At 50.5% G+C, this 26,519-nt stretch overlaps 1 protein-coding gene across 3 annotated transcripts in view; it reads right to left on the bottom strand.

The window, feature by feature from the left end:
- Nucleotides 1-26,519, bottom strand: part of BRWD1 (bromodomain and WD repeat domain containing 1) — a 2,304,433-nt gene that overhangs the window by 572,410 nt on the left and 1,705,504 nt on the right. For 2 of the 3 annotated variants that reach the window (XM_085621250.1, XM_085621251.1), the window contains exon 30: nt 3,975-4,130. The exons of the other annotated variant lie outside the window; for it this stretch is intronic. In XM_085621250.1, coding sequence (XP_085477376.1) covers nt 3,975-4,130 — 156 coding nt within the window. The remainder of the gene's footprint in view (nt 1-3,974; nt 4,131-26,519) is intronic. 3 annotated transcript variants of the gene reach the window in all.

Genomic DNA, 26,519 nt, shown 5'->3' with positions numbered 1-26,519 from the left:
GACCATCTGAGATGGGCTGCCACCACTGTCATCACCTTCGTGAAGACTCGAGGTGCAGTAGTAAGACCAAACGGAAGGACCGCAAACTGATAATCTGCCGTCCTTTTTCGGAATCAGAAACTACCGGGAGTAGCATCCCTGACCCCACTCCTGCTCTGGAACCACCTCTATCGCACCTTTCTCTAGTAATTTCTGGACTACCTCCTGTAGGAGAAGACGGTGGTTCTCTGAGCAAACCCCTTGACAAGGAGGGTAATTTAGAACCCAAAGGTCTGTAGTAACCGATTCCCAATCTTGTAGAAAATGGGTAAGCCGGCCCCCCCACAGGACCAACATGATCCAGAATGGTGGATCTAGGGCTGCTTTGCGGTGGTGGGAGGGGCTGAAGAGGAGGAGGAGGAGAGCTGCCGGCCACGAGTGCAACCCCCGATTCTGCCTCTGTACCCCTTATACAGAGTGCTCGGCTGCTGCTGTGGCTGTCCGTATGAACGAAAGGTAGACCTTCCGAAGCCTCTATATCTCTTGAAAGTGCCTCTTGACTGAGTTTGAAGGCCCAAAGATTTAGCCGTTGCCTTACTCTCCTTAAATCTTTCCAGCGCAGCATCTGCTTTCTTGCCAAAAAGACCAGAGCCATCAAAAGGTAAGTCCAAGAGCGTCGACTGGACATCAGGGGAAAATTCCGATGATTTCCGCCACGCACCTCTCCTAGTGGCAACAGATGATCCCATGACTCTTGCCACAGAGTCAGCATTGTCCAATCCACTCTGGATCACCTGACGCGCCGCCGCCTGGGCATCTGAACGGATAGTTTCGGGGCTAGAAGCTTAGCTGAGTCCATGAGAGCATGTACATAACGTCCTAATAGACAGGTAGCACTAGTTGATTTAAGAGCCATGCTGGCCGAAGAAAAGACCTTCTTGGCCGATTGATCCAACTTTTTTGCTTCCCTATCACACGGGACCTGGGGATATGACCCCGATGATTTCCTCGAACATGCAGCCTGAACAACCAGACCATCAGGAGACGGATGAGATGTTAAAAATTCCGGGTCTCCAGGAGCTGTCCGATACCTCCTGGCAACGACTTTTTAAACTGCCAGAGCAGAAAAGGGCTTACGCCACACCTCCATCACTGGCTCTAAGATGGCATCGTTAAAAGGAAGCAGAGGTTCAGACACAGCCGAAGGAGAGTGCAGAACTTCCGTCAAAATGTTCGGCTTGAACTCAGCAGACGGCAGCTGCAGATCTAAAAGTTCAGCCGCTTTTCTTATAACGGCATGGTATGGCGCCACATCCTTCGAAGGGACATCAGAAGGAGGAGTAATCTCCCATTCGGGTGACAAGTCCAGACCACTAGCCTCCTTCAATTCCTCAAAAACATCGTCCGACTCCATGAGTTCCCCTTCTTCTACCTCCTCCATAAGGTAACTTCGCTCATCCAGTATCCTCTAAGCTTCCCTCCTAGATCTAATTCTCACCACCGGCGTCGGCGAGGCCGTGATTGAATCCGACGGCGCCGGTGCCGGCGTCGAACGTGGATCCACAGGAGCAGTCGGCGTCGAGCGAGGTCGAGTTGGCGCCGGTGAAGAAGGGAGCGGCGTCGAAGCTCTCGGCTCCGGTAGATGCCAAGACGGCGTCGCTGGAAAAAATGGCATGAATGGAGCCTGAGGATAGGCTTGAGGGACTCCCAAACTAAAAGCCATAGGACCCATAGGTCCCGAAGGTGCACCAGAGGGGAACATGGCTCTGGAGAATACTCCAATGGGGTGTTGGGACAGAAAACTGGGGTCGCCCGGTGCAGGGCGGTGGCGCCGGGCCACGTTCCGGTCCACAGGAGGAACTGTGGAGGGCTTGGACCAGGTGCCCTTCAGAACGTCACTGAGTGCCTCATTGAACTGCAGCAGAGGCTCCGAGGAGCTTGCTGACGGTTGGAGCACTTCTGTGAGGAGGTTCGTCCTCAGGGCCACAGCCCAAGGGCTTCGGCCACCTTGCGCAGCACTACTGAAAATGCAGCACCTTCCTCCGAAGCCACGGTCGGAGGAGAGATGAAAACAGTGTCAGGGGAGGTGTCAAGACCACTGGATTCCCCAGCTCATCTGCCCAGTCCTGTGATAACTGGCCCTGCCGGGCCAGAGGGTCCTCAGACCCCTCCCAGTCGTCACCGTCATCCGATTCCTGGTAGACAGGTGGAATGATCGGAGCCGAGCGGAAGATGAAATTGCCACCCATCGGCGTCGGGCGCGGCGCCGCGCCGCTCCGACGCCGGGCACGGACCGGGACTGAACCGGGGAACGGCGTCGTCAAAAATGCAGCGCCGGAGGTGGTACCGGAGGCGACGCCGGCAGAGGGGTCGTAAGGTCGACCGGCGTCGTCTGGGATCCAGGCCTGGATCCCACGGGGACCTGCGGCGTCGGGACCGAAGTCGGCGCCGGGGCCGGAGCCGCCGGCTCGCTAGGCCTCCCAGTTGAGCCCGCGGGGCCCGAAGGCGCGCCGGCAGGCGTCTACGGCGGAGCCAGGCCTCTCATGGCCGAGAGGAAGGCACTGATCTCCGCCGGAGTCGCGTCAGTCCCAGGGACCGGCAGGTATGGGGACGGACGTGACTCCTGCGGCTCCGACGGAGCCGCGTGGGTAGTACCACCCGAACCCTCAGCCGAGTCGCGTGAACGGCGAGGGGAGCCCGAAAAGCGATGTCGCCTCTTGGACTTCTTACTATGCTTTGACTTACCCGAAGACTTGGAACCAGGTGAGTGGTGGTGATGACTGTGGCTCCGCGACCGGTCCCTCGACAGGGACCGTGAACGGCGCGGAGCAGACTGCCGGAACTCTCCCGCCTAGCCTTCGAAGTCAGGGCCCGGCAGTCGAGGCACGACTCGGAATCGTGGTCGGCCCCCAGGCAGTAGAGGCACCGGCGGTGGTGGTCCGTAACCGACATCAGTCGGTGACAGGAGTCATAGGGTTTAAAACCAGGCATCCTACCGGCACCAAAGTCGAGTCAACAAAATAGACCAAAAGTGTCAAAAAATGACTAAAAGGGTATGCTCTTCCCAGATTGGCGCTGTCTGGCGCGGAAAAAAGAAGAACTGATGTTAGCGCGCGAGGGCGGCGTCTAAGTACTCCGACGACGTCATCCCGGCGCACGACGCTGACGACGGACGCGGAGCCGCAGACGACGCCTAGCGACGGGCAAGGGTATTGCAGACGAAAAATCTTTCCGGATCCAGCCTGACGCCTGGGGATATTCTAAGGTGAGGAATCTAACTAACGTGTTTCTTTCAGATGGGTGACCGCAACACCTGCACAGAATAGAGACGGTGAGATTGGTGCAGCAACCCAGGTGCCCTTATGACCCTGCATGTTTCTTTCACCTCGCATGAGAATCTGGTGATTGGTAGGAGTGCTGCTTTTTTGGCAAAAAAAATCTGGCCTGCTGCTCGATGAGCGGTCCTCCACCTAAGATGGCGAACTGGCTGAAGGATGCAGCCCTTTCCAAGGAATGGGCCGAGGACTATGCAGAGTTACAACACCAGCAAGCCCACCCACGAGATATCTGGGAACGCTTCAGGCTATAGCTTGCTTCTAAAGCGGACATTGACAACGCTACTTGATAATACCCAATATGTCTAATGCATTGGCCTCTGTAGTAATTGTATGGGAACTTATTACATGATTGCTATTTTTGCAGTCCACTGCATAAATGTCCCACATTGTTGATGCCCCCTCATGATGGGGATTCGAATGCAGTTTATATTGTATCATTTGCCACAGACAAAATATGGAGCCTACAATGTCCGATTCTGATTGTCGATTGTATTACCTTTAATTTGACCTAATTAAACCCTTAAGAAAGGAAAAAATAAAATCTGTGTTTTATTAGTTAAGGACTTTCACAATTCACTTTGTAAGAGATACAATTACAGATAAAAGAAATATATGAATCAAAAATTCAGTATCAACTTAAATACAGTACAAGCTTACCAAAAGTAAGAAGCTGATCAATGCCACTGATAATACGCTCGCATTCTTCATTCTGAGATTTAACTCCCCATTCCCCCACCTTTGGCTTGTATAACATCTTATTCACTTCAGCTGGCGTTAAAGGAACACTTGATCCGACTTCTTCAGGTGGGTCAACTAAATTGAAAAATTAAAAAAATGACTGGAAGAAGCATCCCAGAAATCTTTAAAGTCTAACACTAGAATACTCCTCGCTGATGCACGAGATATAACAAATTTGCAAGTAAAGGCAGGAAAATACAGACAAAAGCAAATAGCAGCCTTTCAGAGGCTGAAACTGCTGACACTGCACAGTTTTGCAGTTTTAAGTATACGCCAATTAGAATCAGAAATGTGAAAACCTCATTGCAGCATCAAAATTGTAATCTCAGGCCTCTCTCAAAAAGAAAACATTTCAGAAATGAGGAAAATGCAGCCATAAAACTCAGAGGACAATAAACATTGACCATTTAAGGACCCAGTGGCTTTTATCTTCCAGCATGCCTTGTGTTGACAAGTGCTCCAGTTCAGTTCTTTTTTGACAGGCAAAAAAGGATCCCCACACAGTCTTCTTGTTCTTTTCAATCCTATGCCAAGGAACATTGCTGGGGAAAGTGGGAGGCAAGGTAAAAAGGGTAGAGGGAAGTTGGCCAGCAGCTAAGATGGCAGTGTTCTGATGGACTGTGGGAAAGGAGGAAGTACTTAAGCTTACAGCGGCCCAGGGAGAGAGGAGGGGGGTATCAGGACCCCTGATAAGCGGACAGTAAAGGAGGCTCTTACGTAAGAAACAGTGGCGTTCTCCTCAGCGCACTGCTAGGCCTACCTGCAGTGATGGCAGACTGCTGATCATAGTCCGCAGAGAACCAAGAAGGACCATTATCATGATGAGAGCCCGGTGGCCACGAGTGCTTTGGTGGAAATCTGCAGCTGAGCGGGGCCCAAGTGGAAAGAATGCCTATAGGCTGTGGCTTGACTGGGACTCTGTTGCTGGGCAGGGGCACCTGTGGCAGGCCTTGCCAGGGATGAGTTTTGATCGAGCACAGGGTCTGATCTGATCCTGGTCTTATGACCCCCCCTGGAGAAGTTGTGGCCAGAATCTAAAGAGCTGGTGTGTCTTACATGGCTTGCATCAAAACCTTGGAGAGCTGCCAATCCTGGGCCTCAGCTAAGTGCCTTACTGTTGAAGGAGAGTCCAAGTTATAAGCTCCTGGATCAATATGGCTATAAAAGAGGCACAAAGAGGACTTTTGTTTGAGCTTAACGAAGAAATACAGTACAAGGAGCATGAATGTATTTACAGTGGAACCTGAGAAGAGTCAGAGCTCCTACAAGGTGAGAAAATTGTACTGCTCACTAAACCACCATGTGCGCTGAAATCCAAAAACACTGAAAGAGCGGTAAAATATATAGAAAAGAATATCGAGGGTCTAACCAATACAGTGATGACAATTGAGAAGAAGCAAGAATATGTTAAACTGGCTAGAGGCACTGGAGGAACAAAAGGACTCCACCAATAAAACTGTACCTAACTTAGAGACTTTTATTAAAATGGGATTGGTGGAGTCACGATGTAAGGAGCAAGAATTAAGTGGCTAGATAAAGTGGACGTAGTCAAGAGTATTTGGGGTTCTATCTCTAACCTAATTGGATAGCTTGTAAAAAAAAATGTGTGTGTCGTGCTGAGTGAGTTGCAGTTATAGGAGATGGAGGTGGTAAACTCGCACATGGGGGAACATATAGGCTGCCCCAGAAGGCTCGAAGGACTAATGGGACTATTGGATGCAGGGAGACAGCTGTGTTTGTGACTGCGGAATCAAGAGAGAATGCTGCAAGCTGAAATTTAGGAAAAGGAAGTGCCTCTTTTTGTATGGTCACGCCCAACTTTCTTGACTGATGCTGCTGGTTTTTCGACTCAGAGTGTACGGAGGCCTGCTAAAAAGGCCTCAGTGCCAGTGCCCTGACCCTACTGTGTATGTCGAATTGACTGTGCACAATTGGGAATGACTAACCTACCTGTAAGCCCCTAGTGAATGGTACACTGGTACCCAAGGCATGTAAGTTACAGGGGTACCCCAGGGCTTGCAGCACAGGTTATGCCACCCTGGAGTACCCCCTCACCGCCCCCCCAGTAAAACAAGTCCCCCAGTCTGCCATTGCAGACTGGGAGAGCAGTTCCACACTGCTAGTATGACTTTGCCATTAAAGAACAATATCTAGCTGCAGATTCCTACCTTTAAATTTACCAAGCGTCAGACTGGATCCAGAAACGTTTGCGTGACCAGTACCTCTGCATTCTATTGAGTGGCTTTGTTCAGTTCCACTCGTCGTCGGAAGTGATGTTGTGGTTACTGATATAGGCGCCACCCAGGTGCGCGGACGTCAGTTACTTTTCACAACTTTCCACACCAGGAGCACAGAACCATGTAGTGAACTGACTAGTGTGCGTCCAAAGAAGGGCCTGAAAGGGGAACAATACTAGCCCAAGAAATGTGCCCGCAGAGTGGGGAGACATGGGTAGCTTTGTGAGGAATCTGCAGTTAGATATGGTCTCTACCAGATAATGTGTTATAGAAGGTAAGTAACTTGCTAATCTGATAGTGACTTCTAGCTGCAGATTCCTTACCTTTGAATAGATATCCAAGCCATACTATCCTGGAGGTGGGCTGCTGACAAGTGACTATACTTAGAAGCCCTGCATGACCGAAAGGGCAAAATGCCCATCCCTGCGGACCGGACTGTCCAGGCAGTAATGTTTGGCAAACTTGTGCAGGGACGCCTATGTTGCTTCCTGGCAGATGTCCAGGACTGAAATCCCACAAACTAACGTTATGGTCGCAGCTTTTTCTCTGGTGGAATGGGCTTGTAAGCCCTCAGGAGTGTGGTTTTTAGCCAGGGTGAACAAACCAGTGTGCAATGGTCAGTTTCTGAACTGCCCGACCTTTCTTAGCTCCTACATAGTCCACGAAGAGTTGGTCATCCACCCAGAACTTTTTGTGTAGTCAAGGTATAATGACAACACTCTTTTTGGGTCCAGACGGTGGAGTTGCTCCTCTTCTTTAGAGGGATGTGGAGGGGGCATAAAAGGTGGGCAAGGTGACAAATTGTCCCAAATGGAATGTGGTCACACTTTAGGTAGGAAAGAGGCCCGGGTTCGAATCACCACCTTGTCCGGGAATACCTTAAGATAGGGAGACTTGGATGATAAAGCCTGCAGCTCACTCAACCTCCGGGCACATGTTATTGCCACTAGAAAAGCTATCTTCGTGGTAAGTAGCCAGGAGGGGACATTTGTCAAAGGGAACACACATGAAGTTAGTAAGAACCTAGTTCAGATCCCACTGAAGCATGATGAAGGACGAAGGGGGAAACATAGGTACAAGCCCTTTCAGAAACCTATGTTCAATGGGGGACTTAAATAAAGAGGGTTAGTCAGGGATAACCCTCCTCCAAGCCAAACGTCCGCCAGGGAAAGTTGGGGGAGGCGTAGCTGCAATTATACGCCAGGATTGAAAATGTACTACCTTAACATCGCTTGATCTACCACTAGTAGAAAACCTGGTAGTGAAATTAGAATCCGATGTTGCCCCTCTAATCTGCGCTTTGCTCTACAGGCCCCCTCACAGTATGACTCTTTTCCCCCATTCTTTGGGCTAGCAGGTCGCTCATTTAGTAACTAACCATGGAAAAATTCTGCTGATCGGTGACTTCAATTACTGGGCCAACGAAACATCGGGTGGTTCCCAATTGTTTGAACTCTGAGTTACTCATGGGCCTCAACCTCACACATTAAGTACAATCTGCCACACATATCAAAGGGCACACCCTAGACCATGTTTGGACAGCCAACCTGACCATATCTACTATGTCAATATCGATCCTACCTTGTACTTGGTCAGATCATCATTTGATCAAATTCACTAACGATGATAGTCCCATGTCCAAAATCTCCACCTCAAAAGGGAGATTAAGAAGAAATTGGAATTAAAATCGATAAACCTTTATTCCTCAACAAACTTGCCAACTCTGTTCCATCGCCAAGCCCCTTTATAAATTTGGCGGATGAACACTTAACCACATGGCTTACAACAGCCAGTGACAAGTTCGCTTCCCTTAGGAAGATACATTCTGCCCACCGCCATGATGCTCAGAAACGGTTTTCCAGTGATCTAAAAAATCAAAAATTGGCCCTGCGACAATTTGAAAGAAAGTGGAGACGCAACTATCTAGCTGAAGATAAAAGGATCTATCTACACACTATGAAAGAATATAAAAAGTGCATTATGACTGCTAAAGCGGCTTATTGTTCCTCGAAAATCCTGACTGCAACAGATCCGAGGAGATTTTTTCTATTGTGAACGAAATGTCCAATCCCGAAAGAGTTTCAATTAAACCTACCCCTTCTCAAACATTCTGCAATTCTTTTAACTCTTTTTTTATAGACAAGATTATTACAATTAAGGCCAGTATCCCCGCCTGAATTACTTTGGAAACAAGCTCCAGTACAATCAAAAACCCCTGCATCTTCACGCAATTTCCTATTATCAGCAATCAGACTGTTGCCGATCTTCTATCCAAAGTCAAATCTGGCTCCCCTAGGGACTGCTGCCCCCTACCATCTTAAAAGAAATTTTTATTCCCTTTCCTAGCCCAGTTCTAAACCTTCTGAATGAATCACTTTCCAAGGGCATTGTCCCCGCAACTTTCAAGGAGGCAACTGTTGTCCCTCTCTTGAAGAAACCTGACTCAGACCCCCCCAGATCCTGACGAATTACTGCCCTATTTCCCTCCTCCCATACCTAGCTAAGGTGTTAGAACCGATGTAACAAGGTGCCTTTCCGGGTTTCTAGAGGAATCTGAATATCTCGATCCTCACCAGGCCGGCTTCCGCCCAGCACATTCGACTGAGGCAGTGATATTGACAGGGTTGGACACTCTTCGCAGTGACGCCGACAAGGGCTGACCGCAGGCTTTTGTCCTGCTTGATCTCTCTGCTGCCTCTGACACGGTCGACCATCGTTTATTGCTCGACCGTGTGAGAGATGCTGGGATTCAGGTACCCGCACTGGGTTGGATCAGTTCCTTCCTGGAAAACCGTTCAAGAGGTTTGTGCCTCTGAGTTTACCGCTCCCAGGATTAGGATCTCATGCGGAGTCCCACAAGGCTCCTCATTTTCTACTCTACTGTTTAATCTTTACTCCTTCCCTTCATCCGGGCCCTGAGGAAACGTCTAGTTTGCGTGTTTAACTATGCTGATGACTTCCAACTTATATTTCCCATCAGCAACTCTCCTGACTCGGTCCATGCTTTTCAGTCCACCATGCTGTTCATTAGTGAATGGATGAACAGCAATCATCTAAAACTTAACCCGGATAAGACGGAGCTGGTTTTAACAGGAGGCATTCATAAAAATCCTTGGGGCCCCCACTTTTGGCCCAATTAACTGGGTCAATCTCCTTCCCCTTCTAGTTCAGCCAAGAGCCTTGGGGTAACAATTAACCAGGATCTCACTATGAAGTCCCAAATTGGGTCAGTAATCTCCACCTGTTTCTTCCATCTGAGAAAAATAAAAAAAGATTTGAAGACTACTTACCCAGGAAGTTCTGATTCAGGTGACTCTTGCCAAGGTCATGTCCCATACAGATTATGCCAATTCGCTGCATTTTGGCATCACTTTATACCTATTAAAATGCCTGCAGCTGGTACAGAACCCAGACGCACGCCTGATTTCCAATCAACCCAGAAACTACCATGTCTCTCCTGAGAAAACTACACTGGCTCCCGATTGCTCAGTGCTGCGCCTTCAAGGTTTGCTCCATCATTTTCAAATCTCTTAATGGAAGAAGTCCCAAATTTTTTGAACACCTTGATTATAAGACATGAACCCGGACGCAACCTGCGTTCGGCCCATAAGCAATTCCTGTCCACTCCCTCATTTAAATTGAAGCGTATAGGCGGTGCAAGGCTCGCCATTCTGGCCCCCAAACTCTGGAATTCTCTTCCTTCTGAAATCTGCTTTTACACCGACCTCTTAGGTTTCGGAAAACTTCTTAAGACCTGGCTGTTTCGACAGGCTTATGAGTAACTCCTTAGGGCACAGGTATCCATCAGGGCAGCGCCATGAAAGCTACCCAGTGTACGTGCGCTATATAAATTTCTTTCAACATAACATAACAACCCTTGAGGGTTCCCAGTGCAGAGACCTGCTGGGCAAGGTATAGGAAGCTGGCTCTGTATATACTATGCGTACGGGCAGGATGGCTTACAGGAGGCCTGCTCTCCACTCGAGACAAAGCGTTGCTAAGTGATAGCTGCCTTGGAAACTCCAGCACACAATACTGTCGACATTGACAGTTCTCTTCGGAGGCAAACAGGTCTAACCAAGGCTCTCCCCACTGCTGAAAGAGACCTTGCACCGCCTCCGGCTGGAGATACCATTAGTTATCTGCTAGGCAAAGATGGCTGAGATCGTCTGCCCTGACATTCAGAGAACCTGCCAGGTGTTGAACCACCAGGGTTATGCCCTGCTGTTCCCACCATGTTCAGAGACGCGTGGTCTCTTCACAAACAGTCCATGACCCCACCCAGCCCTGCTTGTTGCAGTACCACATGGCGGTGGTGTTTTCTGTGAACAACTGACTCAGCTTTCCCTTTATCGAAGAAAGAAAAGCTTTCAATTGCAAACAAATCGCTCAGAGTTCCATGCAAGTTGATGTGGAGTCCAGATTCCGCCAGAGACCAGAGACCTCTAATCTTCAACTTTCGTAGATGGCTGACACATCCCAGGATTGACGCATCAGCCACTACTGTGTGATCTGGTAGGGGAAGGCAGAGGGGTCTGCCTCTGACCCAATCGCAGTTGATCAGCCACCACTGCAGGTGCTGTGCAGTTCTTTCCAAGATCTGGACCATGTCAGAAAGAATCCCCTGATGCTGCGCCCATGGGAACTTCAAGGACTCCGCATATGACATCTGGCATGTGTCACTAGCAGGATACAGGAGGCCACGCGGCCCAGCAGCCTCAGAGTTAGTCTCACTGAAATCCAGGATAGAGGTTGAAACATTGGTACTATAGCCTGAATATCCTGGATGCACTGCTTGGGATGATAGGAATTAAACTGCATGGTGTCCAGACAGCTCTGATGAAAAGGAACGTCTACGAGGGAGTCAGGTGTGACTTCGGCACATTGATAGAGAACCCCAGAAAAAGCAGGAGGGTTACCGTAATTTGAGGTGGGAAACTACAGCCTGGGGCGAGCCCACATTCAACCGCCAGTCGTGGAGATAGGGGGAAGCCTGGCACTACTGATCCGCGCAGATGAGCCTCAACCACAGCCATCCCCTCGGTGAACAACCGAGGGGCGCAAGTAAGGCCAAAGGGGAGCACAGTGAACTGAAAGCACTCGTGTACTACTGTAAACCGCAGGTAATGCTGATGAGCAGCCATTAAGGTAATGTGAAAATAGGCGTCCTTCAAGTCCAACACTACCATCCAGTCTCAAGCTCTAGAGCAGACAGCACCTGAGCCAGAGTGCTCATCTTGAGCTTTTCATTTTTGAGGAGCTAGCTGAGTGCTCGTAAATCTTGCCTAGGACGAAGACCCTTGTTCTTTTTCAGGACCAGGAAGTAGCAGGAAGAGCAACCATAGTCTACTTCCTGCACCAGAACCCTATCTATGTCTCCCTTGGCCAAGAGAGTCCAGACTTCCTCCTGAAGCAAAGTCAGGTGGTCCTCTGAAGCCAGCCATTTGGAGGAATGGAGGGAAGGGCAGTCTTTAAAAGGTAGGAGTATCCCTTCTATCTGAAGAACCCACTTGTCCAATGTGATGGTGTGGAGGTGATGGCTGATCCTGCTACCAACTGGCCGCCCATGATCCTGAGGGGTCAGAATAGGAAGGTTTAGAGACATCGGCGGGGACGGGGGGGGGGGGGGGGGACGGTTCGGAGGGACTAGGGGGGGGGGTTGTGGACGACACTCTGGCCTCCTGATCCACAGGGATGAAAGGAGCCACGCTCATGGCAGTGCACAGGTTACGGAACTTGTGCGGTCTTGTGGTTGGCGTGGTTGAAAACCTATGTAGGAAAGTAGGATCTTTTTGACATGATCGCCCCCACTTTTTGCCTGATGTCAGTGTAATTAGACTGTAGTACACTGGGATCCTTCTAACCAGGACCTCAGTGTCGGTGCTCTCTCCACTAAATTGACTTGGTCTCCCATGGGCGGCAGCATGTATTATGTGACCCATGGGAGAGCCCATGCAAACTGTGTCTACAGGCCTGCCATTGCAGCCTGTGTGAAATGGTGCATGCACCTTTCGCCGCAGATATAGGCTTATATCTCCGTCACTGCACATGGACCCTGTAAGTCACCCCCAAGGTAGGACCTCCAGCCCAAGAGCAGGGTGCATCGCTCCAAGTGTGAGGGTGCTCCTTCATGAGCAAAAGCACCCCTACAAACCCCAGACTTCATTCTCTAGGCTTTCTAAGTGTGGGTAAGCCATCTTAAGGTATGTAGTGGACACTGGTCAACACAAGATGACCGACTACTTAAAGCTTCCCCAAACCTATGCATGTTTGGTATCAAACATGTTGGAATCCTGCAACTACACCGATTCCAGTGTTAGTTGCCTGATAACACATACTAGGCGGGGGCCTCTTTAGAGGACCCCCATAGCTACATATCTACCTGTGTAGCATTTCAGGGTACGCATTCAAGGCAGTGCTGCTGCTGAACCCACACACTGTTCTGCCCTCCTGCTGCTGAGCCTAACTCGGGCATGGGAAGGCAGAACAAAGAATTTCCTATTCAGGAGAGGCTTTATCACCTCTCCTTTACAATTAGGAGTCTCTGGGCTAGGGTGGGGGCTTGTTAGCGCCTCCAGACTGCTTTGAAGGGCACATTTGGTGCCCTCCTTGCATAAACTGGTTTACTCCAGTGTAGCCGTCCTTGGCTCACGCTCTGGTGGCAAACCACACAAAGGACAGGGATGTGATCCCCCCCACCCCCCTCTACTCCCCCTTGTCCAACCCCTACACCAGGGAGGTGCCCAGAGTTCTGATTAGGCCATCTTGAAAATAAGATAAGCAGAGGTCCCTGTGCACCTCTGACTAGTCAGTCCACAAAGACCCTGCAACCTCTGTGGCAGTGCATCCTTTATTCACAAGGGCTCTCTGTGCATTAGGAACAGCAAGAAGGAATCTCCCTTGGAATGAAGGAGTCACTTTCCCACGCAGCCGCAGGCACCTCAACGAAGATAACCGGTCTGTGGATCCTGCAGTCCCACGGATTCTCCAAGGCTCAGCAACACAGGTGGGGGTTTTGTGGCTCCCCAGAGGTCTGACCTGTCTTCTGTGCAACTTGGAAGACTGTAATCCCTAATTGGAGCAGTTGGAACTGAGCCCCTGTGTGCTACGTCTGTTTGCCATTGCCAAGGCTTGTGGCTGTCCAGTCCAGAGGTGAGTGTGCTGCTAAGGACTCCCTGTGCATGAGGCCAGAGGGTCTTCATCGATTCCTGCTGGCTTTCCTGCTTGCTGGTGGCCAGCCCTAACTTACTTGTAGTGGGTGATTTCCTTGGACCTTGATGGTCTCCATTTCTGCATTGCATCCTGCAACACGCCTGTTACATTTGCCAAAGCTTGTTGGTAGCCCTGCTGGCCACTGACCCTCCTTCCATTCGTCGACCAGTGTGGGACAGCTTGTGGATGGCTCCTGAGATCCTACAGCATCGCATGGACTCCACAGTTGCAAATTCAAGGCATCTGTCCTAAAGTGAAGTACCCCCGAAAAGAGTTGGCATGGTGCCCTTGCTCCTCCTGGACAACTCCAAGTGGCTTGGACTCTGTCTGCTCTATCCTTCGGTATTCCTCTTTCAGAATCCACGGCTAGGTTGCACCAACCTGGTCCACGGGTCACTGTAGCAGCTGGATAACAGAGGTCCCCCATTGACTTCAATGGGCAGTTACGACACCACTTCCCAACTATGCACCCGGATTTCCCTGGGGTAGGTATCCCGCTTCTCTGGATATCCAGGGGTGGGGGTGCTCTTCAACCTCCCTCGTCCCAACAGGTTTTCTTGGGGACCTCTGGGAATCATCTCTGCACTTGGGCCCCTAGAGAATCCTAGCAACCTACCTTTGGTGGTTACGTGCTTCCGCTGTCCTTGGGGAGTAGTCTTGATTAGGCCGCCTTTGCACATGCTGTTTTTTTAGTATATGGTTTGACCTCATCACCCCCCGCCATATAGGGGCCCATGTGTTTTAAGTGCTTACTCGCCTGTTTTATGGTATATTTGTTGTGTATTCTTATCTCCGATAGGAAATTCACCAATGTAGTTTAGTGATTGGTGTTGCTGGTGTTCGGAAACGATTTTTCTGGAGGATACAGTATTGGCCTGTGGATTTCACACCTTTTGAATTACCCCAATGCACAGCATTCCACAGAAACTTTTCTCCTCATCTCTCCCACGTCGACGAGGATGTCACAATGGACAGGGCTCCGCATGCGGCTCTGTGTGACTTACCGGAGCCATAAGAAGATCTAGTCGGTGTACTGACGTCAGTTCCATCTATTTTGTCCATGCCTTTGAGGTAAAAAGGGTGAATCAACAACGTTCAAACAAGTATACATAGAATACAAAACACAACTAAATATGGAAATACATCATAGATATTTCAAAAATCCAAGTAACCTCATGATTCAAGCAATAAATCACATACAACATTAATTATTTTTCGGTATAAGCAGATAGGCAACGGGAATGCGGCTGGGCCAGTGAGAAAGACACAGGCAGATACTGTATCCACCAGAAAAAGTGTTACCAAAAGTAAGTAACTTGTTCTTCTGTGGAATCCTCACCTTTTCAATTGAATCCCCAAGCAGTCCCTCTCTCAGAGGAGGGTGCCTGCCTGCCGATACCAAAAAGTCATGCAACACAGAACAAGCAAAATGGCCGTCCCTCCTCACTTGTGAACCTAAGCATCAGTGTTTTGTAAAGGTGTGGAGGGAGGCCCAAGTTTTGCTTTGCAGATGTCAACCACAGCGACATCTCTAGCCGAAGAAGACAACTTAGCTCTGGTAGAATACCTTCAGGATGTTCTTTCTTGGGCAATGCGTAGCAGGTCTTGATGCACAGGATTAACCACCTGGAAAGCGTTCTTGTGTGGACAGTCTTGCCCTTCTATTTTGCCCACATATCCTATAAAGAGTTGATCATGTAGCCAGAAGTCCTTAGTTCTGTCCAAGTAGAAGCTCACTGCCCTCTTTGGGTCCAGACGATGAATTCTCTCCTCCTCCTTGGAAGGGTGAGTGGGAAGGTGATGGACTGCCTAAAGTGGAATGGAGTGACCCCCTTAGGCAGGAAAGCAGCTCTGGCCCAAAGAACCATCTTATCCGCATGAAAAGAAGTAAAAGGAGGCTTGGAATTAAGAGCCTGCAATTCACTCACCCTCCTAGCCGATGTGATTGATACTTAAAAAATAGTTTTTAATGGAAAAAACTTAAAGGGCAACAATGTAAAGGTTCAAAGGGCGAACACATCAAAAACGTGACAATTCAAATCACACTGAGGCATAATAAAGGGAGTGGGAGGAAACCAATTAGTGAGACCCTTAATGAATCTCATTACCATAGGAGATTTAAACAAAGAGGGTTGATCTGGCAAACAAAGAAAAGCAGACAAGGCAGATAAGTAGCCTTTAACAGTTGCCACTGCGCAACCTTGTTGTGCCAGGAAAAGATAAAAACTCAGAACACCAGATAAATGGGCATTTAAGGGATCAATTGATTTCACGTCACACCATTTCACATATTTAGCCAACCTACCAGCATAGATAGATTTGGTGACGTGTCTTCTGGCCGATAAAATAACGTCCACATCCGATGGAAAAGAGAAAGAACTCTGGATTCCACATTCAATCTCCAGGCATGACTAAAACGCATCCCCCCCAACGTCCCCTAAAATCTGCATTGGAGACTGCAGAATGACTGGCAGTGCGCATTCTCGCGAGTGACAAACAGGTCCAACTGAGGAAACTACCAAATCCTGAAAATGTGAAGTACCACCTCCGGATGGAGACGCCCCTCGTAATTGGCCGAATACTGCTGAATGAGACTGTCCTCACGCACATTCAGCAATCCGGCCTGATGATTTGTGATTACTCAAATCCGATGGTCCTGAGCCCAGGACAAGAGTAACAGAGCCTCTCTGCAGAGAAGATACAAACCCTACTTCTCCCGGTTTGATGATGTACCACATCGCGGTACTGTAGTCTGTTAAGACCTGAACAGACTGACCCCGAAGGTTAGAAAGGAAGGCCTTGAGAGCTAAATGTATCGCCCACAATTCCAAAAAATTAATGTGAAAGAATCTTTCCTCAGGAGACCAAAGACCTTTAACCTCCAGATACCCCCAGATGAGACGCCCACCCTAGAGTGGAGGCATCCGTTATCACTGTGGCCATCAGAGAAGGAGGTTGAAACGGCTTCCCTTGAGACAGGTTGCCTGGAACACTCCACCACTGCAGATCCGCTGCAGTGTCTCTGGAGATTCTGACCAATTCCTCGAGATCTCCTCTGTGTTGAAACCACTGCTTGCAGGAGGCACCACTGGAGGGCCCTCATATGTCAGCATGCATGGCAGACCAACAGAATGCAGGAAGCAGACATGCCGAGCAGGTGCAAGACCTTCAGGACTGGAACAGACGCTCCATTCTTAAACAGCAGATTCATAGCCTGGGTGTCCTGAATCCTCTGTGGAGACAGTAAGGCACGACTCACAGTAGTGTGCAGTACTTCCCCTATGAACAGGTTACGCTGAGAGTGCACCAGTTGAGATTTAGGTACTTTTATCAAATATCCCAAACTGAACAACAACTGTGTTCTTACCTGGAAATGATGCAACATTATTTCTGGCGACCTTGCTTTGAGCAGTCGGTCATCCAGACAGGGAAACACAGGAAACCCCCACCTTCTGAGATGTGCTGCTACCACCGCCATCACCTTTGTGAAGACCTGAGGTGCGCAAGTAAGACCGAACGGAAGGACCGCAAACTAGTAATGTTGCACCACACCATAAAACAGATACTTCCACTGCGACTTCAGAATGGGAAATATGCATCCGGTCAATCAATCAACACCATCCAGTCTTCCTTCTATAGCGCGAGAAGAACCTGTGCCATGGTCAACATTTGAACTTAGGAGTTGGCCTAACGGCTAGGGCGGTTGACCTCGAATCTGGGGAACCAGGTATGAGTCTCGGCAATGACGCTGAACATCCTGTGATTCTGGGCAAATCACTTAATCTCCCCATGCCTAACAAAAATGAATGTGTCCTCATGTAACGCAACTGGTGCTATGTAAAGTGCTCTGATACCCGAAACCAGGTTAAGTTTGCACTATATAAAAAAACTCCATGAAACTTCTCATGTTTAAGGTAAAAATTAAAATGAAAAATCCTGAGGTTGAGAATCGGTTGTAAACGACCATCTTTTTGGGGAATCAGGAAGTACCGGGAGTAGCACACCTGACCCCTTTCCTGCTCTGGAACTATCTCGATGGCACCCTTTTGAAGCAATGATAATACTTTCTGCTGGAGAAGCAGAAGATGCTCTTCCAAGCAAAGACCTTGACGGGGAGGGAACAGAGGGGGAACTCCCAGAAGGGTAGGTCATACTCATTTTCTATGATGTTTTAAAGCCCAGAGGTTGGTTGTGACAGACCTCCAATGAGGTAGCAAATAGGCCACCTATCCTCCCATGGGACCATATGCTCCAAGATGGCAGAGGTAGAGCTGTTTCCCTGCAACAACGGTCGGCGAGGCAGAAGGGAAAGAGGAGGAAGAGACTTGTAGCCGGGCAGAACCCCGCAGGCGACCTCTACACCTTACCCTGTAGGATTTGTACAGAGGATTTGTCTGCTGCTGTGGCTACTGTAAGCCACAAAATGACAAGTTCGTAGCAAAGCCCCAAAACCAGCAAAACAGTCTATAGTCCCTAGGCTGGGTCTGAAGACCTAAGGACCTTGCTGTTGCCTTGCTGTCATTTAAGCGTTGCAGTGCAGAATCTGCCTTGGCTCCGGACAAGCGGGACCCATCATCGGGCATGTCCAGCAACGTAGCCTGAACATCTGGTGAAAAACCTGAATCCCTTAACCAGGCATGCCTGCTCGTCGCCACAGAAGACCCCATTGCTCAGCCACAGAGTCCGCTGTGTCCAGCCCAGATTGAATTACTTGATGGGCAGCAACATGAGCATCTGTCAGCAGCTCAGAAAAATGCCCTTGGGCCCCTGTAGGCAATTTCAGGACGACCACCTTAGCCAAATCCATGGGGCCGTGAATGTCATGTCCCAAAAGACATGTGGCATTTGTAGATTTCAAGGCCTTACTCCCAGACGAAAAAAAACGTTTTGGGTGACTGCTTAGTTCTTTTTAGATTCCCTATCAGCAAGTATGGTTGGAAAAGACCCTGCGGATAAAGAGCAAGAAGCTTAGATAACTAGGCTTGCTGGTGATAGATGGGGAGATTTTTAAAAAAGCAGAATCCTCAGGAGCTACCTTGTATCTTCTGGCCATTGTCCTGGAAACTGTAGGAGTGGACATTGGCTTCAACCAGACATTTAAAATAGGCTCCGTTAAAGCTTCATTGAAGGGCAACAATGGTTCTGATGCGGAAGCTGAATAATGGAGAATCTCAGTGAGGATATTCAATTTCAGTTCAACTTTGGGAAGTGTTAACTTCAAAAGGTCTGCAGTTTTACGAATAACTGTATGATATGAAGTCACCTCAGGAGGTGGTAAACACTTATGTGACACCAATTTCCACTTAGATGAGCTCTCCAAACCACTGACCTCTTGTAATCTCTCAAACTCTGGGTCAAGGTCCACAATTTCCCCTTCTTTATCCCTCTTATGCTTCTCTTGGTATTCCTCTTCTTCCACCAGCCTTTGAGTCTCTCATTGGTGACTTCAGAACCGGTGTCGTAGGAGCATCCAAAGGAACTGGGTTTGAAGTCGGTTGAGCCAGCGCTGGAGATGAATCCTCCAAAGGGCCACGACCCTCTTGAAGATGCAACAGCATCAGCAGCTTCAGCGCTGGTGGAGGCCAACTTCCTGGAGTCACAGGCATAAAGGGCATTAAAGGTGCCTTTGGAAAATGAGATGGAAACCCTCCGAGAGTGTGCAAGTGGACCCATTAGGCCGGGAGGTGCAGCAGATGAATTTGCGGCCCTTGCGAAAATGCTAAACATAGCATTAAAAAAATAAGATGGAGCTGATCTCTGAGTTGGAAATGCTGGATACGATGGATCGGAAACAAACGGCTCTGGAGCCTTACATGGAGGCATCACATTCAGCTCCGGCTGTGGTGTCCGAGTTCTTGGTGCCGGAAGTCGCAGACCTCGGAGCCGGAAGAGTGACATTCCTCAGAGTCTGAGGAGTAACAGCCCTCGGTACAGGAGAGGGAGCCAGAGACACCCCTGGAGAAGGTGTTGGAGATATTCCATCTTTGCAAGGTTGCCTAGGACTCGGAAACACTGACTTCGGAGCCACATCCATCGAAGAGCGACGCAGAGTACCATGGTGCCACTTCTTCTTATGCTTCTTGGAGGATCTCGAAGTACGAGGCGTCGGTAACTTCGACCTGGTCCGAGATATCCAGCGACCCCCTCTTCTGTCTATTGGCTTTGGCTATGAATAACTTGGCCTCTCTCACCTTCAGGGTTTTCGGATTTGTTTGCACGAAGCGCATGTCCCGACGTCTTGGGTCCGAAGACAAACACTACAGACAATCTTCATGTGGGTCAGTGATGGACATCTGGCCCCTGCATTCGCTGCACAGATTGAATCCCAACTTTCTAGGAGTCGTCGTCTACAAAGTCACAGCAACAGTATCAAAGAAAACTCCCAGAAATGGAGAGCTTTGAAAAAATGTTACGCGTCAACGGCACGGAAAAAACAGGGGCGTAACAAACACCCCCGCAGCCCCCGCGGTGCGTGGGGGGCCCCCACTCTTCAGTAAATGAAGGGGGCCCCCTCAGCTCTTCGGTAGAGAGCTGTGAGAGAGAGGCTTGCTGCTCTAAATCAAGCCTCTCTAACTAAAGCAGCCTGCGCGGAGCTCCTGCCTGACCCAGGACTGAAGAGAAACAATGTAACAAGTTACATTGTTTCTCTTCAGTCAGAGCCACCAGCCAGTCCCGGAACAAGGATGGGGGTGGGGGCCCCAGAGACAGCAGGAGGCAGCACAGCATTCCCCACAGGGCACTGCCTCGGAAAAGGGAGAGGACAAGGATGGGGGTGGGGGCCCCAGAGACAGCAGGCAGGAGGCAGCACAGAGGAGAGCTGACAGGGGTATGGATGGGGTGGGGGCCCCAGAGACAGCATTCACCACAGAGCACTGCTCCTCTGAGGCAGCACAGAGCTGACTTCAGCCAGCAAGTTTGCAGCTCCAGAAACAGGATCTGCTGGGACACATCAGAAGGTGAGAGTTAGAGCTATTGATGTAATGGACAATGTATTTTACCTATGCGTTTTCTGTTTGGAGTGGAGGGAATGTGTGTGGTGTCAATTGGACATATATGGTTTGGATTGGAATTGTTGGTTGTGGAATTGTGTTGCGTGGATTGGATCTGTGTAGTGAAATAATGTGGCATGGTGTGCAGTGCAATTATGTGGCATTGAGTGGAGTGGGATTGTGTGTCTTGGAGTGGGATTATCTGGAATGGTATTTTGTGTTGTGGAGTGGTATGTAGTGGAGTTTCCTTATGTGGTGTGCTGTTAAATATTATAGCATGGTGTGGAATTTGTGGTGTAGATTGGATGTATGTGGTGTGTTGTGCATTTGTGGTGTTAGTCTGAATGATGTAGTTTGTTGTGAATTATGTGGTGTGGAATGGAAATGTGTAGAGTTGAATTGTGTTACGTGGAAGTTGCGGTGTTGAGTGAAATTATGCTGAGTGTTATTATGAGGCATGGTGTGAAGTGTAGCTATTTGGAGTGTTGCTACGTGGCATAGACTGGATTTATGTGGAGTGTATGTATGTAGTATGGAGTAGAACATAATTATGTGGAGGTTAATTATGTGGAGCTGAGTGGTATTATGTGGAGTGTTATTATGCTGTGTGATAAATTGTGTGGGGGTGAATTGTGGAATTTTGTGATGTGTGAAATTATGTGGCATGGTGTGGTGTATAATTATGAGCAGTGGAATTATGCAACATGTGGCAGAGTTGTATTTTGTGGAGGGTAATTATGTGTTTTAGAGTTGAGTGTAAATATGTTGTGTGGAGTGTAATTATGTGGTTGGGAGTGGTATTAAGTTGTGTGGAATGTGATTCTGTGATGTGGAATTATGTGGTATGGAGTGAAGTGGAAATATATGTATTTTTTGGATTATAATTATGTGGTATGGAATGTTGTAGGGTTAAATTATTTATAGTTGAATTGTGCAGTGTGGATTTATAAGCAGGGGCGTAACACAGGACCCAGGGGCGTAACACAGGCCCCCACAGCTCCCGTGTTGCGGGGGGGCCCCAGCGCTCCAGAGGCCCCCTCAGTGGTGCCAGCAAGCACCACAAATCCGTGACTGTCTGGGATAGGTAATTAATTAATATAGGTAGGTTATGTAATTTACGCTTGCTCTAGACTTTTCTTTATAAATTAAATGGTAACATTTAAAAAATGGTAATGTGCACACTGCGCAGCATGCAGATGTCTCCGTCGCCGCGTCTGCGCGGTCTTACTCTTCACCCTTAGGGTGGAGCTGGTGACCAATTGTCATGCGCATTGCTGACTGGTGAAGCGAGGAGGCATCCCAGAGGCCAGAGTGGAGACAATTGAGAGGTAACGTGCGGCGGCGACTACCTGCCATAATTTAATTATTTCTCTGGCTAGTCTTGTTTGCCCTGTCTTCTGCGGCTCGCACAGGTGAGTCTGTCTGTTCGCCCAGTCTATGCCACCCCCCGCAGACAAGTGCACCCCACCCAAAATTAATTGCGACGACCACTTGTGTGCGTAAGGTCTCCAGTTTAGTGTGAAGGCATTTAGTAAAAGAAAGGGGCCTTTTGTACATGAAGGTTGTTTGGAAAATATGGGGGGGGGTTATGTTACACATTAAAGATTAAAAGTGCGTGCCATCAGTTTCACCTGCGATTTATATTGATTTGCGGATTTTACAGAAAACACAAAAATCGTCATTGAAGTTTGTGGGCGCAAGAAATTATACCCTTCACCTATGAATTTACACCTTAGTCTGTGACTTTGGGAGAAGTTTCCCGGTTTCGCCCGACTTTGTCAAGGCAAAGTGATACCCACTTCCCCCCAAAACTGACCCGATTTCTTGTCGCTGATTTCTAGTTGTCAAGTGATGTCGGTTCTGAAGGGGCAGGTCCAGCTGAACTGGACATCAGGGTGTGAGTGGGGCAGAGAGGGGGAGGATTGGGGCTGTGGTGGCAGTGGTGCTACATAAATTGCAGCTTGCAGATAAAATGGTTTCCAGCTGAAACAGTTAAAAGTTACTAAAATACAGCAACATGCATTGCTGCACAGTCGAATGCCCTTCGCTAAAATTGACAGGCCATCTTTCAGTTACTCTTTGTTGTTTGGTTGTTAAACTGAGACTGAGGTGAAACATTTGCCAGAACAGTCTTAAAAGGTGCAAAAATTACAAAAAATTAAGTATAAGTATCACAAAATGTGCGGCATTAGACCGCATAATTTGCCTTTTCCTGCTGCATAACTGAGTACCTGCAGCATAATTCTCATGGCACTGCATACCATGTACTTCCCCTCTGTTTACTGCTGTCACAAAGAGCCACCAATCCTACCCCATTGATATGAAAGGAAAAAAATAACATTTACAGCCTTTCTATGTTACGAAGCATGTTCTACCAGAGGTTGCACTTGACTTTCGTGGAAACAGGCACCAGCGTGTGTAACTCTCTTCTCTTTCTGGACTTTTTTTTTTTAACACCAGCACAACCTACCTCACTTGCGACCTTTGAACTGTGGGGCGCTCCATGCACTCTCCCGCCCTGAAGCCGTCGTACTCCACTCAGTAGCAGTAAAAGGATCAATGTTTCTGGTCCATAAATGGCTCCAAATCCCTGACTCTGTGGGTGTGACAAGATCACCCAGCATCCTGCCCCAAACACCTGCCAGCCCCACAGACCTCTCCAGGCAGAGAAACCTGCCAGCCCCACAACCCTCTCCGGCCACAGAAACCTGCCAGCCCCCAGACCTCTCCGGGCACAGAAACCTGCCAGCCCCACAGACCTCTCTGGGCACAGAAACCTGCCAGCCCCACAGACCTCTCTGGGCACAGAACCCTGCAAGGATCACAGACCTCCCCAAGCAGAACAACCAGCCAGCCCCACAGACCTCCCCAGGCACAGAGACCTGCCAGTCCCACAGCCCTCTCCGGGCACAGAAACCTGCCAGACTCACAGACCTCCCCAAGCAGAACAACCAGCCAGCCCCACAGACCTCCCCAGGCACAGAGACCTGCCAGTCCCACAGACCTCTCCGGGCACAGAAACCTGCCAGCCCCACAGACCTCTCCGGGCACAGAAACCTGCCAGACCCACAGACCACTCCAGGCAGAGAAACCTGCCAGCCCCACAGACCTCCCCAGGCACAGAAACCTGCCAGCCCCACAGACCTCCCCAGGCACAGAAACCTGCCAGCCCCACAGACCTCTCCGGGCACAGAAACCTGCCAGCCCCACAGACCTCTCCGGGAACAGAAACCTGCCAGCCCCACAGACCTCTCCGGGCACAGAAACCTGCCAGCCCCACAGACCTCTCCGGGCACAGAAACCTGCCAGACTCACAGACCTCCCCAAGTAGAGCAACCAGCCAGCCCCACAGACCTCCCCAGGCACAGAGATCTGCCAGTCCCACAGACCTCTCCGGGCACAGGAACCTGCCAGCCCCACTGACCTCTCCAGGCACAGAATCTGTCATCCCCACAGACCACTCCAGGCAGAGAAACCTGCCAGCCCCACAGACCTCCCCAAACACAGAAACCTGCCAGCTTCACAGACGTCCCCAAGCACAGAAACCTGCCAGTCCCACAGACCTCCCCAGGCAGAGAATCCTGCCAGACCCACATACCTCTACAGGCATAGAATCCTGCCAGACCCACAAACCTCACCGGGCAGAGAAACCGGCCAGCCCCACTGACCTCTCCAGGCACAGAATCTGCCATCCCCACAGACCACTCCAGGCAGAGAAACCTGCAAGCACCACGGACCTCCCCGGAGACAGAATCCAGCCAGTCCCACAGATCTCCCCAGGCACAGAAACTTGCTAGCCCCACAGACCTGCCCGGGCACAGAAACCTGCCAGTCTCACAGACCTTCCCGGGCATAGAAACCTGCCAGCCCCACAGACCTCCCCAAGCACAGAAACCAGCCAGTCCCACAGACCTCCCCAGATAGAGAAACCTGCCAGCCCCACAGACCTCTCCAGGCAGAGAATCCTGCCAGTCCCACAGACCTCCCCAGGCAGAGAAACCTGCCAGTCCCACAGACGTCTCTGGGCACAGAAACCTGCCAGTCCAACAGACCTCCCCGGGCACAGAAACCAGCCCGTCCCACTGACCTCCCCAAGCACAGAAACCTGCTAGTCCCACAGACCTCCCAGGGCACTGAAACCTGCCAGTCCCACAGACCTCCCCGGGCACAGAAACCTACCAGCCCCACAGACCTCACCAAGCAGAAAAACCTGCCAGCCCCACAGACATCCCCAAGCACAGACACCTGCCAGTCCCAGAGACCTCCACAGGCACAGAATCTGCCAGCCCCACAGACCTCCCCCAGCACAGAAACCTGGCAGTCCCACAGACCTCCACAGGCACAGAATCTGCCAGCCCCACAGACCTCACCAAGCATAGAAACCTGCCAGCCCCCACATACCTCCCCAGGCACAGACACCTGCAGCCCCACAGACCTCACCTAGCACAGAAACCTGCCAGCCCCACAGACCTCCCCAGGCAGAGAAACCTGCCAGTCCCACAGACCTCCCTAGGCAGAGAAACCTGCCAGTGCCATAGACCTCCCCATGCACAAAAACCAGCCAGTCCCACAGACCTCCCCAGGCACAGAAACCTGTTAGCCCCTCAGACCTCCCAGGGTACAGAAACCTGCCAGTCCCACAGACCTCCCCGGGCACAGAAACCTGCCAGCCCCAGAGACCTCCCCGAGCACAGAAACCTGCCAGTCCCACAGACCTTCACAGGCACAGAATCTGCCATTTCCAAAGACCACTCCAGGCAGAGAAACCTGCCAGCCCCACAGACCTCCCCAAGCACAGAATCTTGCCAGCCCCACAGACCTCCCCAGGCAGAGAAACCTGCCAGTCCCACAGACCCCCACAGGCAGAGAAACCTGCCAGCCACACAGACCTCCCCAGGCACAGAATCCTGCCAGTCCCACAGACCTCCCCAAGCACAGAAACCTGCCAGTTCAATTGACCTCACCGGGCACAGAAACCTGCCAGCCCCACAGACCTCCCCGGACACAGAAACCTGCCAGCCCCACAGACCTTCCCGGGCACAGAAACCTGCCAGCCCCACAGACCTCCCCAGGCACGGAAACCTGCCAGTCCCACAGACCTCCCCAGGCAGAGAAACCTGCTAGACCCACAGACCTTCCCAGGCAGAGAAACCTGCCAGTCCCACAGACCTCCCCGGGCACAGAAACCTGCCAGCCCCAGAGACCTCCCCGAGCACAGAAACCTGCCAGTCCCACAGACCTCCACAGGCACAGAATCTGCCATCTCCACAGACCACTCCAGGCAGAGAAACCTGCCAGCCCCACAGACCTCCCCAAGCACAGAATCTTGCCAGCCCCACAGACCTCCCCAGGCAGAGAAACCTGCCAGTCCCACAGACCCCCACAGGTAGAGAAACCTGCCAGCCACACAGACCTCCCCAGGCACAGAATCCTGCCAGTCCCACAGACCTCCCCAAGCACAGAAACCTGCCAGTTCCATTGACCTCCCCGGGCACAGAAACCTGCCAGTCCCCACAGACCTCCCCGGGCACAGAAACCTGCCAGCCCCACAGACCTCCCCGGGCACAGAAACCTGCCAGCCCCACAGACCTCCCCAGGCACAGAATCCTGCCAGTCCCACAGACCTCCCCAAGCACAGAAACCTGCCAGTTCCATTGACCTCCCCGGGCACAGAAACCTGCCAGTCCCCACAGACCTCCCCGGCCACAGAAACCTGCCAGCCCCACAGACCTCCCCAGGCACAGAAACCTGCCAGTCCCACAGACCTCCTCAGGCAGAGAAACCTGCCAGTCCCACAGACCTCCTCAGGCAGAGAAACCTGCCAGTCCCACAGACCTCCCCGGGCACAGAAACCTGCCAGCCCCAGAGACCTCCCCGAGCACAGAAACCTGCCAGTCCCACAGACCTCCACAGGCACAGAAACCTGCCAGTCCCACAGACCTCCACAGGCACAGAATCTGCCATCTCCACAGACCACTCCAGGCAGAGAAACCTGCCAGCCCCACAGACCTCCCCAAGCACAGAAT

The sequence above is a fragment of the Triturus cristatus genome, chromosome 8 (genome assembly GCF_964204655.1).
Source record: "Triturus cristatus chromosome 8, aTriCri1.1, whole genome shotgun sequence".
Lineage (NCBI taxonomy): Eukaryota > Metazoa > Chordata > Amphibia > Caudata > Salamandridae > Triturus > Triturus cristatus.
The sequence above is the reverse complement of the archived record's forward strand: the minus strand, read 5'-3'. Positions and strand labels throughout refer to the sequence as shown.